The following is a 16,472-nucleotide window of genomic DNA, read 5'->3' on the forward strand; positions in this document are numbered from 1 at the left end:
AGCCTCATAAATCCATATTCTTGGGAAAACAATCCTGTTGAGTTTATTATGTTTAAATGTTTTTTTAGAAGACTTAAGGTATGGGGGTCCATGTTATAGAAAGGCCCCTAATATAGAAACCGCCTGATTATATCACTGAGCTTTTTGAGTGCAATGTCAAGCCATGTTGCTTCCAAAGGCTCTTTGACTTACTGCTGTAGTTTACAAATAAGTTTTATTGTTTTGTCAGTGTTTTGCAGGCATATACTCTTTAATATTTATAAGCTATATTGTCAAACTGTAGGTTATAGATATTTTTAAATCTAGTATTCTAATAAATCTGTGCACATGCCCTTGATATAACCTTTCAAAACATTCTGCTGCCAGTGACCTCCATATTGCTCCCTCCAGTGAAGAGAATTGATGTTCCTTGTCAAGGGATAAATGCATGAGAGTTCTTTTTGTATTGGAATCCATTTGTAATGCTCGTTGCTCAGCCCCCACCCTGTAAATATAGATTTCTATCATTTCTTTCACATCCTTTTACTGTGACAGAGGCTTGAAAACAAAGGCTTGCATTGAGAACCATTATGTTAAATTTTTTGTCTGAGGTCAGAGCAGGGATGGGTAATGCATTATTAGGTCCCTTTGTGATTTCAAGTGTAGATGCAGTGGCTTTTCTCCAGTGGTTTCAAAGAGCAAGGTGTTGAGAAACTATGCCAACTGCCATGTTCTGTCTCTACAATAATGCGTGTGTATATTTAGAACTGAAAGACAGCATCTCTGTTATTTCAGTTCTTCTCGGATAATGTTTAGTAGGTTGAATATTTTGCTGCCATTGCTTTTACTGAGTAGGCTGGGGAGTAATTGTCCTAGAATTAGGGTTTTTAACACCCAAATCAAGCTATATTGCAAAAACCAACCTTAAAACAGATGCTTGTGCCCAACATAGGTGATAGAATTAACCAGTTATAAACTGATCTGCTTGGTTTGGTCTCATTGACAGATAAACTGAACTGTCCTAGTTCAGGCTTATAAAAAATCTTATCTAATTTAAAGTTTCCCCCATCTATGTCTTTATATTTATTTTTTTTTTTTTACTTTTATTTATTTGTTTGCTTACATATGCAGTAGTTTACACATTTGCAATAAAAAGTACATAAGCACTTTACACTGGTGAATTTTCATTTTAACCCTGGGAAAACAATGAGAGAGAAGGGGAGAGTTGATAGATTGAGGAGGAGGAAAAGAAAAAGATGTTTAATAGGTGGAGAAAATGGTAGTTTAGTCAGGCAATTAATACATCATTCCTTATAGGAGCCCTTAATGGAGTTTATTTCTTTTTCCCAAATGTATTACATTTAGCCTATTCATTTTATGTCTCCTTACCTACAGTCTTATGCCTTTGGTATGTTTCAAGAGAGTCCAGATTTAGTCCTATCTATCTTTAGTTGGAATGCATTTATTATCCGTTTACTGTGTTGCAATCTGGATGTTTCTTGGCTGTTGGCTGCCTTTTGCAGTTGCTTCAGCAGTCCATCTATTTTATATAGACATATAATTCTCTCTATTGCTGGCTATTTTCCCTGATTTGGGCCAAATTGATCTGATCATTTGACCTCAGCTGGTGAAAATGGTTTTCTGCCATGCGGAAACTTTTTAAGGATCCATATGAACCTCACCAGTAGATATTACCCAAAAAATCGATAGATGGAATTTTCAATTTTCCAATTTTGCAAATAAAGAATGAGTACGTAATCTGCTGAATACTTTTTTCATATGCACCACGTGTTCCTCAGGAGAAGAAGAGAATATCAATACATCATTGAAGTAAACAATTGAAAATTGATTGAGGAAATCTTTGAAGATGTCCTTTACACAAAACTAGTACGTGGCAGGAGCATTACAAAAGCCAAACTGCATTACCAAATATTCAAAGTGTTCATAACGAAATGTAGTTTTCCATTCATCTCCTTCCCGTATCCTTACTCGATTATATGCTCCCCAAAGATCAAGTTTTGAAAATATTTTGGCTCAACGTAGATTCTGAATTAATTCTGGTATAAGAGGAAGCAGGTAGCGATTCTTTATGGTAATCTGGTTTAATAATCTATTATTGATACAAGGACTTAAAGTGTGATCTATTTTTTGGACCCAGCGCAGACCACAATATCTTCAAATTGGGATAGGGACACCTCCTATTGACTTATACATGTCCTCAACCGGTTTGAGGTTGTTGATTTTTGGATTCACTTTTTTGCAGCATCAGGGTATAATAGATCTCGAAAAATTTGAGTTTTTGCCCCGAAAACCCCAACCAGAAAGAATAGAGTTTTATTAAAGTCCAGAACTGGCGTCTGTCTCCTGAAAACTGTTCAGGCTTGGGTTCAGAGGCATGGCGCTGAGCCGCAGGCAGCAGCCAGATTGATAGGTGTGACCGGAGGATTAGCTGTAGCATTCAAACCTTGTATCTGGGTCTGCATCTGCCGATAGCCTTCTTTGTTGATGCACGCGCCTGAATGCAAACCTGCATGTGAAATACATACATGCGCAGAGATTCACAAGCAGATGCACCCATGTTTTACTTCATACAGCTGGCAATACTGAGACATTAAGTAAATTATAAATATCGTCATGGTGTATACAGTGATGATATAAAGTTTTACAACATGGTTGCAGGTTTGTCACCCCTTGTGCTAGGACTTTGGGTAATGTCACCTAGTGACATTCAGTTCAGTCCTCTGAATTTTTGAGCAGTAGCTCTGAGAAAGTATATAAATTGTAATACTAGATTTGGCGTTTATCTGCTCACATGTCCAAGTACAACTCATGTACTGTATTTTACACCTTAACGTGTGGAATGAGTGAGCATATAGGTCAGATCATGTTCATAGTGCAACTTTAGTTGTGTCCAGGCAATTTATGGAGTGTAATAGAAGAGACATCAAGTCTTGGGAAACAAAAGATTGATAAGGTTATAGCCTCAGATAGAGGTGGTAATTTGATGTGTAAACTTTTACAAAAAGAAGCATTTTGGATTTTGTACCTTGTAAACATGGCAGCTTATAGTGACTTGTCCAGGGTCATAAAGATTTGCCACAGGTAACTGAACCAGGGTCTCAAGTATGAGATCCCATAACAAAGACTGATTGCTTGTGGTTTGACGCCGAGAGAAAACGGCCGCGTTATGTAGGAGCTCTCCGTGGCCAAAACCGGATTAGGCCCTTACCCACGCACAACTATGGGGAAAATTGGTAAGGGAAGAGCGGAGCGAGAAAGGACACTTGCCAGTAGTCCGTCAATGTCCCAGCAAGATCTAGAACTGCTCTTTGCAAAGAACAAAACAGACCGCTCATAAGTGAAAATGGCTGGGGTTCAAGCAGATGCAGACAGGCATGCGGAAGCAGTGCGAGACACTTCAGATCCTGAAAGTGGGGGAGAAGAAGAACTAAATACACATACCTGTCTTGCAAATCTGCCGTCCCGGAGAGCTCAAATCTATGCTGCAGGAAATGACAGCAACATTGAAAGAGGAGCTACAAGATATTAAAAGGGACATGCTCAGCCTGGCTACCCGCACAGAGGATTTAGACAGCAATCAAAGTAAGTTTCTGCAGAATGAAGTTTCTTTACTCACAAATTAATGCACAAGCCCGCACAATTGCAGAGATGCAGAGGCAGCTTGAAGATACAGAGAATAGGAGTAGGAGGAACAATATAAGGGTAAGAGGCCTTCCTGAATCTGTCTCCATTGAAGAAATTCTGCCTACCCTAAAGCAGATTTTTAATGGTTTACTCTCCAGAAACACAGTCATAGAAATTGAAAGGGCCCACAGGGTCCCAAAGCCAAAAGTTGCCCCTTTAAATGTGCTATGCTGCCTTCACAGCTTTAGAATTAAAGAGGAAATTCTCCAAAAATCTAAAAATGTGAGCAATCTCTCCTTTTGAAGAATGCACAATAAAACTTTTTCAAGATCTCTCCAGGACTACCCTAATGAAAAGGAAAGCACTTAACCCCATTACTGATGCTCTAAGAGAAAAGAACATCTCCTACAGATGGTTCCCGTTTGCCCTGATTGCTTTAAAAGATGGATCACATGCTACACTCAGACTACCTGAAGATACACAATTTTTTCTTCAAAAGCTACAATTGCCTCAGATGCATCTTCCTGGCTGGTCAGGAGAAACTAATAAACTTCAGACACTGGATACTGAAAAACAGGGAGACTGGTCTATCCATCACATACCCAAACCCGCACCTAGGACACCGACAAGTCTTCCTTCAAAAGAAAGAATGACCATGCCTGGAGAAAATTCGAACTAAGATAAGCCACTTTTTTTTTCTTTTTTTATGGGGTTTTATTTTCCTCAATATACTACCCCATAGACTGCTAGGTTGCAGTCGTTCGATAGACGGTGCCACTGGTGATTGAAAGAACTGAATCAGATTCACAAAGCTAAAAGGGTATACCTTTCACTATATTGTGTTTATATTTACATTAAGGTTTTAAGTTTTTATGCATTTATATTGTGAGTATAGTACTAGAATAATGCTTTTTTTTATTCATATCTTACTATCTTATAAGATGTATATTTCACTTATGATGCTTTCTACCCTTTTCACCTGAGTTAAAATGCCTTTCTGGTGGCGAGTAACTCTGAAATAGCTAACTTTTTTGCACTTGGACACCTATGGTCTGATAGGGACATATCTTAACGCATTTTAAGTGAATTAAGATGTAATTTCTGCTTAATATATTACCTCACATATGTCTATTATGGTTTTATGCATTCCTACTACTGGTATAGAACTTGAACAATGTTTCTTACCCCATAGACTGCCAGTTTGCAGTGATTGGACAGACTGCGTTATGGTTGTTTGAAAGAACTGGTTTCTATCTACAAAGCTATAAGGGTATTTCTTTCACTTTATTGTGTTTATGCTCACATTAATGGTCTTAAGCATTCTTACTGCTTGATTTGAACCAGAATAATGTTTTCATTCTTTTTTTAAGAGTCACGTTTCACTTATTTTGATTTCCCCTTTTTCACTTTAGAAAAGAGGTCTTTCTGGTGGTCTGTTACTATGAGATAGTTAACTTCTATTCACGTGGCTCTCTTTGGTCTGATAATCATGTACACTCCACATAATAAGTGAAGTAAAATAAGTCACCTTTTTTCAATATATTACCCTATAAACTGATAGGTTGCAGTCGTGGGATAGACTGCTGTCTGAAAGGACTGTTTTCCATTCACAAAGCTAGAAAAGTGTTTCTTTCATTATGTTGTGTACAGTATTTCTATTGCTTGTATAATAACTGAAGATGTTTTTTTCTTTTTTTGGAGTTATATCTTTCTTAAGATGCTTTCCCCTGTCTCATCCTAGTAGGAAGGCCTTTCTGGTGGCCAGCAATTTTGAAACATTCAACTCCTTATCACCTAGCTCCATCTTATCTGACAATCAGGCCCCCACCACATCATGGCCAAGCTAACTCATAACCAGAAATGGGATAATCTCCCACAGACATCTGGTTCGGCCGGTTGGGACCAAAGTGTCCCTTTGGTATGTCCTTTTATTTTCCTTCTTCCTTCCCCCAATCCATACCCATTAAAGGGAACAAGAGTATTATACATAGGTAAGACAGGGCAACAGGTGACTTTGTATTTTGATTACAACGGCACTTAAAATAGTCACAGGTATTAATAATCCTGTCGAAAGATCTCAAATATTAGGTTAATGGAATAGAGTAAAGGCTAAAATTGTATTACTGCAAGAGACTACTGCATTTTAAGGAAGGTAAATTACCTCAACTGAAGCTTGAATATAACCCCATTGTGGCTACCAGTAATAATAAAGAGAAAAAATCTAAGGGGGTTATGACTCTAATACAGGGGTGCCCAGGATGTCTACCAGTAGATCGCAGTAATGTTCCTGGTAGACCGCGTTCTGTGGCCTGGCGTCGGCAGTGAGCTAGGGAGGGCGGGTGGTCTGGTTCGGCTGGGCTGAAGAGCAGAGCGTCAGAAGGGGAGGGAGGAAGGGCGGGGAGACCTGAGCGGCACAGCACGGAGGGAGGACGGGGACACGGGAACAGCTTGAAGAAAAAGGGAGAGAAGGCAGGGAGACGCACAGCATGGAAGGAAGGTGGAGAGACAAGTGCAGCACAGCACGGAGGGACGGCAGGCAGACAATCGCAGCACAGCATGGAGGGAAGGCGGGGAGACGAGCACAGCACGGAGGGAAGGCAGGAAGACAAGAGCAGCACAAATAAAGGGAGAGAGGCTGCAGGAAAGGAGGGGAAGGACACAGGAGGGAAGGCTGCAGGCATGGAGGGGAAGGACATGGGAGGTAAGGCTGCAGGCATGGAGGGGAAGGACACAGGTGGGAAGGCTGCAGGCACGGAGGGGAAGGACACGGGAGGAAAGACTGCAAGCACAGAGGGGAAGGAAACGGGAGGGGAAGGCTGCAGGCATGGAGGGGAAGGACACAGGATGGAGGGAGGGCTGCAGGCACTGACACGGAAGGGAGGAGGGCTAAGAGCAGGGAGAGCTGAGAGCAGCAAGCATGGAGAGGAAGGGAGTGTGTTCAAACTTTCATAGTAATGTGTTCTGATGATGGGAGGTTAAACCCCCCGAAACATTGATCTTGTTGGTGGTATAATAATAAAAAGAGGGCCACGTCCCTGACTGTAGAGAACAGTGTGTGTGCGGATCCGTGAATTTACTACTGTTTCAAACTTTCATAACCTGCCAAATTTTGTAAAATAAGCATGGTAATTAGGGAGTGTGGCCACAAAAATGGACGTGACCAAATTTTTTTTACTGCGTGTTATCAAGGTAGATCTGATGGGGGCCAGGTGTCGAGTAGATTCCAGTGTAACAAATTCTGGGCACCCCTGCTCTAATACATAAAGATCTTCCTTTTACAGTCATTTCCTAGATAAGAGATCTGGAAGGTAGATACTTGTTATTAAAAGGAAAGGTGGCAGAAACTATAATTACTATGCTCTTAACCCTGACCAAGTCAAATTTTTATGTAAATTTGTATCTACATTGTCTAAATTTGCTGAGGGCATTATATACATGGGAGGTGATTTAAACATTCTTCTTAACCCATTAGTTGACACTTCAAACAAGAAATGTAATGTCTCTTAAAAGGGCCTGAAAAGGGTAAAAAAATGTTTAACTGACTTACAATTGGTCGATGTCTGGAGATGCCTGAATATACATAACACTGATTTCTCACATTACTCTAAAACCTATGCATGCTATTCCAGAATTAATTATATCTTTACTTCTCACAAACATTTACATAATTGCTAAGATGCGAAAATGATGCAGGGTACCCTGTCAGACCACTCTCCAGTAGTGATAAGTCTCCATTTACCAAGTACTATTAAACCGGAATTTCATTGGAAACTTAATAATACAATACTTCTAAATGAAAAGACTAAAGAACAGATAAACAAAATGATAAAATAAGTTTTCCTAGAAAATTATTTATTTGATACAAACCATCAATGTTATGGGAATCTCATAAATGTGTATTGCGAGGGCAGTTGATTGCATTATGTTCTAAAATAAAGAGAGAGAGAGAGAGAGAGAGAGAACAGAAAATCCAGTTACTGTTAAAAGAAATTGCTAAACTAGAACAGTCACATAAACAAAAAATTGCTGTAGACACACTTAGATTATTAGAGGTAAAGAGGATACAATGGAAATCTATTCTATATCAATACTCTTATAAAGCTTATTTGAGATGTAAACAAAATACATACGAACTAGGAGATAAAAGCACTAAATATTTTGCTAATATTCTGAAGAAGCTACAATCCAAATCTTATATTCCTGCTATTAAGGATAAGCAGCAACAGACATGCCCCTCTTCTCCACAAACAGCGCAATGTTTCCAACAATTTTTATCAAGCACTCTATGGTTTGGACCACTCAGCTACCCCTGCCCCTACAAAATCAGAGATAGACAAATTTTAGTCCTCTTTTCCCCTGTGTTGTTTTACAATTTATGAGTTTTGCTATTCCCTTTGGTTATTATACATTTATATTATATTGGTTACTATACATATTTCATATTTTTTACATTTTTAAGGAAAAGTAATCTTCATAGCTGTGCAGCTATAATATTTAGTTCTGAAATAACTGGCTTTGTGAGCAGTGGTGTAACTATAGAGGAAGCAGGGACAGGAGGGCCCAGACCGTGGGGTCTGTTTCTGCTATAGCCGCTCTAGTCCCAAAAAATTTGTGTGCCCCTGCAAATTATCAGCAGCTGGCACATGTGTAAGTGGTGAGAGAAGGGGATGACTGGTCTGTGTGTGCCCTGCCCCTCCAAAGGTTATTATGTGGGGGGCAGCATTGTGTCATGTGTCATACTCTGTCATGTGGTTCCATAACTCACATTTTTTTTTCCCCAGTTCTGGGCTTTGGGAAAAGAAATACTCTATTCGTACGATCGGATCTGTGTGTCTATGGCCACCTTAACTGCTAGCTGATCCAGAGGAAGTCAAAAATACCCATTTTTTCCTGACTCCAAAAACTTCCTGGAAATCGGATTAGTCCCTGGATCAACTTGTACTATGAGCTATCTTCCATAACCCTGTATTCTCTCGCTTGTTAAAAAGCCATCTAACCCCTTCTTAAAGCTATCTAATGTACAGCCTGTACGACTGATTCGTTGAGAGAATTCCACATCTTCACAGCTCTTGCTGTAAAAAAAACCCTTCCAAATATTTAGTAAATGCTATGCTTGAGGCATAGAGATAGGGCAGCAATATATGCTGATATTTTTTATTACAGGAAAGAATATTCTCAAAATATTTGTAAGAAAAAAAAAAAGAGTTTGGGTTTCATGTTTAATTTGAAAATTACTTTTGTTATACAGCTTTGTATGTCTGGGTGACAGGTCTCCTTTACCTGTAAATGTGAAGGGCACTTCACCGATGAATGAGCACTGTATATCGAATTATGAATTATGTTGGTTTAGTTTGCAGTACCAAAGCTTATTAAACACCCCTATAGCAAGGGGTGTTTATAACTACCATTGATGGAGCAAGGGGACTTCTGCCCCAAATCCATTCACCGTTCTACTAGAGGGTAGTTAAGGTCAATTTTGACTTCTGTTACCTGTGTCACTTTTAATGAAACATGCTGCCTATGGTAGATGCTGGTGATTGTAACATACATAGTAACATAGTAAGTTAGGTTGAAAAAAAACACACGTCCATCAAGTTCAACCATGGATCACTGTGGAATGGTCTCATTTGTGTTACCAATTACCAGATTGTTCTAGTGCCTAATGAATAGTAATGACCAATAAATACTTCAAGTTTTGTTGCAGCTTCTGTAGCTTTAGATGAACTAAAGTCTATTTAAAGGACCACGAAAGGTTAACAAACATGCAGGTTTAAAACAAAGTCTTTCTGTTTTATAACTTACTGGGTAGAGTTAATCCAAGCTCTCTGACTTCCTTCATGTGCAAATCCACTGCCTACACAAGCCAAGTCTTGGGTGAAGTCACACACATTCTTTATCTTTACCTCCCTGCTGCCTCGGACACACAAGAGACTAAGTACAGCCTTTTTCTATATTCTGTGCATGAGTCTGATTTTAATAGCCCTTGCCTCCATGCCTGTGCTCAATCTGCATGCTCTTCTTCGTGAGCCTGTGTGGCAAGCCTGGTCTTCATTGCTTGCTCGATTCCTTTCATAAGTAGACAGAGCTATGGGCTAGCAGGGAGTTGTATGTGTTATATATTAGCTAAATATATTCGAGGAACCTTTGGTGGAGAAAGGAAAACTTACTGCTGTTTGTAAATGTTTATCGATAGGGGAAATGCTGCGGGCGCGAGTGAGTGCCAGCTTTGCAGTGAATACATAATTATATGTTAATGAAGAAGCTTGCCTAGGGTCAGGGGGAGGGATTTTGGCGCATGAGCAGTAGTAACAGTAGCTGAAGGCGAATGGGAAGCCTTTAGTAAGATGGCGACACTGTTTTCTTCAGAAGGCTGCAATTTCAGAGTCGTGTTTTATTAATAAAATAAACATGCTTTGGGAAAATGAACATAGTGATTATGGAGGGGTTTATGAGATCTACAAAATAGGACAAGAAGTAAGGTTTGCCTTTTATTCTCCTTTAAAAGGTATAGTAACACCTAAAAATAAATTTTATAAGCTTTTTAACATATTGTATTGTTACTCTGCATTGGTAGCAATTGTGTTTTTCTTTAGAAAGACTACTATAGTTTTTTATAAACTCAGATGTAGCCATGTGGGCTTTTGAAATAGGGCAAAAAGGCAAAGGTTATTGGGATTGGAATGTGTGTGTTTCTGGAACTTTTCCAAATACATCATGTCCCAGTGTTCACCACTTCATAGTGAAATAATGTGTTCTGGTTTCCTTCAATTTGTAGAATCTGGTATGTTTGTATAAAAATAAATTTTTATTTATGTCTATAAGTTCAGATAGTTCTGATATGCACCTTTGCAATATAACCCCAACAGAATGAGATCATGTTAAAAAGGGCTATGTTTTTCTTTAATTACCATACTACAGGTATGGGATCCTTTGTCCAGAAACCTGTTATCCAGAAAGCTCTGAATTACAGAAAGGCCATCTCCCATAGAGTCCATTTCAAACAAATAATTAACATGATTTACCTTTCTCTGTAATAATAGAACATTACTTGTAGCTCATCTGAGCTAAGATATTACACTTTATTGGTTGCAAAACAATCTTTAGACTATATTATTTTTACATTCTTTCCTTTTCCTACATTCTTCCTTTTCTGAGCCATGGTGTCAGCATTGGCATGAATGAAACCGTTTTGATTATCTGCATTCTCTGCACTCCCACTATCATGTAACAATGTAGCACTCATTGCAGCCATTATGTAGATCATTATGTAGCTTTTCGAACAAGGAAATGTTTGTTTATTGCCCAGCAAAGTCTTTGTGGATTTAAAAAACTTAGGTTCTCCTAGGGAAAAAATATGTATAGTTTTCCTAGATAAACTAAAAATCCCCCAGCCTATATTGATTGGCTCGTCTCCCACCATACACGCACCGAATATCATACGGAAAAATTTTAATACAATATTATCGGTGTCTTGCGACCAAGTGGCAGGTAAGGTTCAATGTTGATTGTTTTATTAAAAAAAATTAACTTTCAAAACTCGAGTGAATAGGTTCAACCCAAAAACTCTAATCGAATTTGAATCAAATTCGATTTGAGTTTTTAAAATGTTAGGAGGGCTGCAATCAACTCTTCTATTGACTAAAACAGCAAAATTTAGCAGGTTTTAGGTGGAGAATAGTCAAATTTGAGTTCTTAAACAGCCAGTGCATGTTAAATCTTGAAAATCAAACTTTTAAAAAAAACTTGAATCTAATTTTAATAATTCTCTAGTCGAATCTGGGCCATAAAAAAACCGTGAAAATTCTAAATTCAAATCTCGAATTTTCACTTCGATCCTTGATAAATCTGCCCATAAATGTGACTGTTTCCTAAATCCATTATAGAGAATAGCCTAAGCATCCTTGAAGATAATAAACTTGAATATATCAAGCTTTGACAGTCAGCAGTTGCGATATCAAATAAGATTTTGTGATTTTTTCTTTAAAGGAGTGGTTCACGTTTAAGTTAACTTTTAGTATGTTATATAATGGATAATTCAAGCAACATTTACTTTTGCCTTTATTTTTTTAAAATTATTTGCTGCCTGTTGACTGTTTCTAGCTTTCAAATGGGGATCACTGACCCCATCTAAAAAGTTTTGCTCCGAAAACTTGCAAAACACTTGCAATGAATTTTAATTGTTAGCCAATATAAATATCACTTCTACAATACATTTGTATTTGGTTTTTTTTTCTGCCACCGGCTAACTCGTTACCACAGTTTGTTTTATCTGTAAGGCTGCAAATGTATTGCTATTACTATTCTTTATTACGCATCTTTCTATGCAGGCCCATGCTCATTCATATTCCATTCTCTTATTCAAATCATTGCATTGATGCTAGGGTAATTTGGACCCTAGCTACCAGATTGCTGAGCTTGCAAACTGGAGACCTAATGACTAAAAAGCTAAAAACCATGAGGACTGGCAAAATTGGGGTTGTTTATACTGGAGCTGAGGTGTTTAAGGGGATATACTTAAATATGTATAAAAATATAAGGGGACCATGTTATAAATGTCATAAACTCTCTGATGCTTTATTTAACAATAGGTCATTCCATCACACAAGGGCATCCATTCCAATTAGAAGTAAGGAGGTTACATTTAATATTAGCAAAATAGTTCTTAGTAAGTAGTTGATCGAAGCCATGATACTAGCTAGGCCATCTAGAATTTAAGGATGGATATTCTTCCCTCTCCAAGGCAAGTACAGGCTTGAAATGTGTAATGCTTCAGTTGGGGTTTTTTTTGCCTTCCTCGAATCAGGTAGCAGTTTGGCACTAGTGATGTGCAGGTTGACAAATTGTCGACCCGTACCCAAACCGAACCCACCACTGGGCACCTGCATCCGACCATAACTTGCTACTCTGCTTCCCCTTATATACCCGTGCCCGACCTGCGCCCATCTTTAATGGTACAGAGGTGGTTTGCATGTCTATTAATAGACGCCACTGGAAGCAGCACATACTTGGGTCGCTGAAATATTTTAAATATTGTATATGGGACATTTGCATAGAATTACTTTTCTTTAGTATAATGTAGACAGTGAGTATTCTGAGACCGTTTGCAGTTGATCTTGATTTTTTTTTTGGTTTTTGTTGTGGTTTTGTTCAGCCACTTTCTAGTTTGGAATTTCTACAACTATTTACTTGCTAGTGTCAAGCAATCAAGCAGTGGTTTTAATGAGATACTGGAAAGTAAATAAGCGATAACCTGCACAGAACGATTTGAAGTAATTCAAATAGAAAAAACGTTAAAATAGCAGGCTCCAATAGCAATTGTTTTTTGCTGTTTGAGTCGGTAACCTCCCATCTGGATGTTGGAAATTTTGAGAAGGAAAAGGCAAATAATTAAAAAAATATATAAATTGTAAAATGAAGATCATTAGAAAAGTTGCTAAAAGACACTGTAACATACTTTGTTAACGCACTGGTTAAGTACTTCTTTATTTATTCAGACTGTTTTTAGGTGAAGGAACCCTTTAACTTCAGGCAACTTGCATATACTCTAGCACAGGGATCCCCAACCTTTTGAACCCGTGAGCAACATTCAGAAGTAAAAGGAGTTGGGGAGCAACACTACCATGAAAAATGTTCTTGGGGTGCCAAATAAGTGCTGTGATTGGCCATTTAGTAGCCCCTATGTGGATTGTCAACCGACATTGAGACTCTGTATTGGCAGTGAACCTAGTTTTTATGCAACCAAAAGTTTCCTCCAAGCCTGGAATTCAAAAATAAGCACCTTCTTTGAGGCCACTGGGAGCAACATCCAAGGGGTTGGAGAGCAACATGTTGCTCACGGGCTACTGGTTGGGGACTACTGCGTCTAGCAATATGTGATTAAAAAGATAAAAAATAAAAGTTTGTTCCTTTTTAATTTAAAAGGTTAATAAACAAAATACTTTTTTGTGTATACCATATATCAGTTGGATGTATCTTTCACAAAATGTATCCAGAAAGGAAACTGAACAACATCTCCATGTGAATCCTAGGCTGAGTACAGTTTGAATTTTATTAGATGTGGCTGTATAATTTTGCCTTTTTTAGACACACTAAGGGGCTCTTCACATGCTGTTTCATTGCTGTTTTTTAACTACATTGGAAAGCTGCACTTACCGTACTTGACTCTCACAGCTATCAAGACCAGTGGTGCTCAGAGCCTAAATATGATAGTTACATACATTGTATCCTTGTTTATTTTATAAAGCATCTGAACTTTTATTGTTACTTTTTACTATTATTTTTATGAAAAATGTACGTACATTGCTACCTTGTTTATTTTATAAAGCATCTATAGCGTATGGTCAAACTGAAAGATTTATTTATTAAAATTACGCATTTCAAGCCTGTACTTGATTTCAAAGAACTGAAGATTTGTAGGCCCTCACATGTCCCTATAATTCAGCAATTCTTTAAAGCAGTACTTGCATAAAATCTGCTGATAGAATTTGCTAGTGTGCTGTTTAAATCCTCTGGTTGGTTGGTAGTAGGTGAAAAATGGTGTTCCTCATATTTTATTGCTTACAAGACAGACAAATACATACTTTTTTATTTACTAAAAATAATGATACATTTATACTGAATTTAAAGGATGGATATTGTGTAAAAAAACAGGAATGTGCCAGCAAATTGCTTTTAATTTTTTTTCTTTTTTTTAAACTGAACGTCAGTGCACAGCGCGTACTAGAGAAATCCTGCATTTAAGTTTTGCCCGATCGGGGAGTGGGTCTGGGCCAGTGGGGGCCCACCGGGTTTTTTCCCAGTCCGACCCTGGACTTATAGGGAGCACTAATAATATGGCCATTTTTAAAGATGTTGTTTTTTGACCAAAATAAAAACAATCACCATATATCACATGTTTCCTTTAAGTTTTTATCTGCTTATTGAAATTGTCTAAAAAGGTCTAAACTTGCTTTTGAGTAAAAAGACATAGTCCTCTTGTAAAATTATCTAAATATATATGTTGGGCAGATCGCACGTAAATTATTTTTAGATATCAAACAAAAAGCAAAAAAGGCAGAGGTTGGAATGGTGTGGCATTACTTAAACAATCATTATGCACCTTGCAATTTCATGTTTTCAAGTGAAGCTTATGCAGCTTATAAATATTAGTTATTTTCTTCTTTCTCTAGGTAACGGGTTGGACTTGAAAAAACTTTAACCATGAATATGGTGAAGAGGATAATGGGCCGACCTCGGCAGGAGGAATGCAGTCCTCAGGATAATGCTCTTGGTTTGATGCATCTGAGACGTCTTTTCACTGAGCTTTGCCATCCTGCCAGACACATGACCCAGAAGGAGCAAGAAGAAAAGCTTTATATGATGCTGCCTGTATTCATCAGGGTATAGTATTTATTTTATAGATTGCTTGCCTGCTTCACCACAGTTTTGTTTTAAACCAGTGGACTTTTTTAGAGATGAAATCTTAAAGGAATAGTTCAGTGTGAAAATAAAAACTGTGTAAATAGATAGGCTGTGCAAAATAAAAAATGTTTCTAATATAGTTAGTTAGCCAAAAATGTAATGTATGAAGGCTGGAGTGAACAGATGTCTAATAAAACAATAATAAAAATTTAACTTCCTGCTTTTCAGCTCTATAACTCTGAACTAGTCAGCGACTTGAAGGGGGGCCACATGGTACATTTCTGTTCAGTGAGTTTGTAATTGACCCTCAGCATTCAGCTCAGATTCAAAAGCAACAGATGTGCCCCCCCCTCAAGTCTCTGATTGGTTACTGCCTGGTAACCAGGGTAACCAGTCAGTGTAAACCAAGAGAGCTGAAAAGCAGTGTTCTGACTGACATGTTATAAATCAAATCACTCCAGCCTTTATACATTACATTTTTGGCTAACTATATTAGAAACATTTTTTATTTTGCACAGCCTATCTATTTACCCAGTTTTTATTTTTACACTGAACAATTGCTTTAAGGTTCAAATAAATGTATATTCTACCTGTTCTTGGTTAATTACATGTTTATTACTTAATTTTGTTTATTAGCTATATTTAACAGCAATATTTACTGGGACTATTTATCTAATTACAGTTTTTATTATAATGTATTTGTAAAATAGGTACACTGTTAAAGCTTCATCTTATGGAAATAATTTAAATTTCTGTACTGTTTTCAGAATACTCTAGTTGATTTTTGATGTCCCCCATCTGATTTTTTTGGTAAACATACTAACCTACAGTCACATTGTTTCTTACCTGTTTGTGACATTTACCCATTGCCTTTCTAAGCTAAATCAGAGACAACAGGTGCTACAGATGCAAAGTCATCTAGAACAGTGCTGTCCAACTTCTGTGGTACAGAGGGCTGGAATTTTTCTGGCGTACGTGGTGGAGGGCCAATAATAGAATCTAGTGCTGACCACTCCCTGTTTTTAAACCACAGCCATTGTATCACTCCCTGTTTTTAAACCACAGCCATTGTATCACAAGAACTTTTAAGACCATGTCCACATTAATGGTGGTGGCTCACTGCAGGGATATCACTCATGTGAAACAAGTCATACACAGGCAGAGTAGGGCACACACACACACAGGCAGAGTAAGGCAGCACACACACAGGCAGAGTAAGGCAGCACACACACAGGCAGAGTAGGGCACACACACAGGCAGAATAGGGCACACACACACAGGCAGAGTAGGGCACACATACACAGGCAGAGTAGGGCACACACACACACAGGCAGAGTAGGGCACTCACAGTTCATACTGTGCTACACAATGCTTGGGAACCTCCAACAGTTTGTATGAGGTGTGACCAGGTGAACAATGTTGGCACTTTCAATCTGGGTCTGAGTTGT

At 38.1% G+C, this 16,472-nt stretch overlaps 1 protein-coding gene across 10 annotated transcripts in view; it reads left to right on the plus strand.

Annotated features, from left to right (window-relative positions):
* The window catches only part of LOC108711543 (WD repeat and FYVE domain-containing protein 3), a 244,162-nt gene that overhangs the window by 42,828 nt on the left and 184,862 nt on the right, over nt 1-16,472 (plus strand). For 9 of the 10 annotated variants that reach the window (XM_041591303.1, XM_041591310.1, XM_041591320.1 and 6 more), the window contains one exon: nt 14,793-15,003. In XM_041591303.1, the coding sequence (XP_041447237.1) occupies nt 14,824-15,003 (180 nt within the window). In that variant the 5' untranslated portion in view covers nt 14,793-14,823. Of the gene's footprint in view, nt 1-4,842; nt 4,895-14,792; nt 15,004-16,472 lie in introns of those variants that run through there. The other variant, XM_041591308.1, reaches the window with a different exon arrangement.

Source organism: Xenopus laevis, chromosome 1L (assembly GCF_017654675.1).
Source record: "Xenopus laevis strain J_2021 chromosome 1L, Xenopus_laevis_v10.1, whole genome shotgun sequence".
In the NCBI taxonomy this organism is placed as follows: Eukaryota; Metazoa; Chordata; class Amphibia; order Anura; family Pipidae; genus Xenopus; species Xenopus laevis.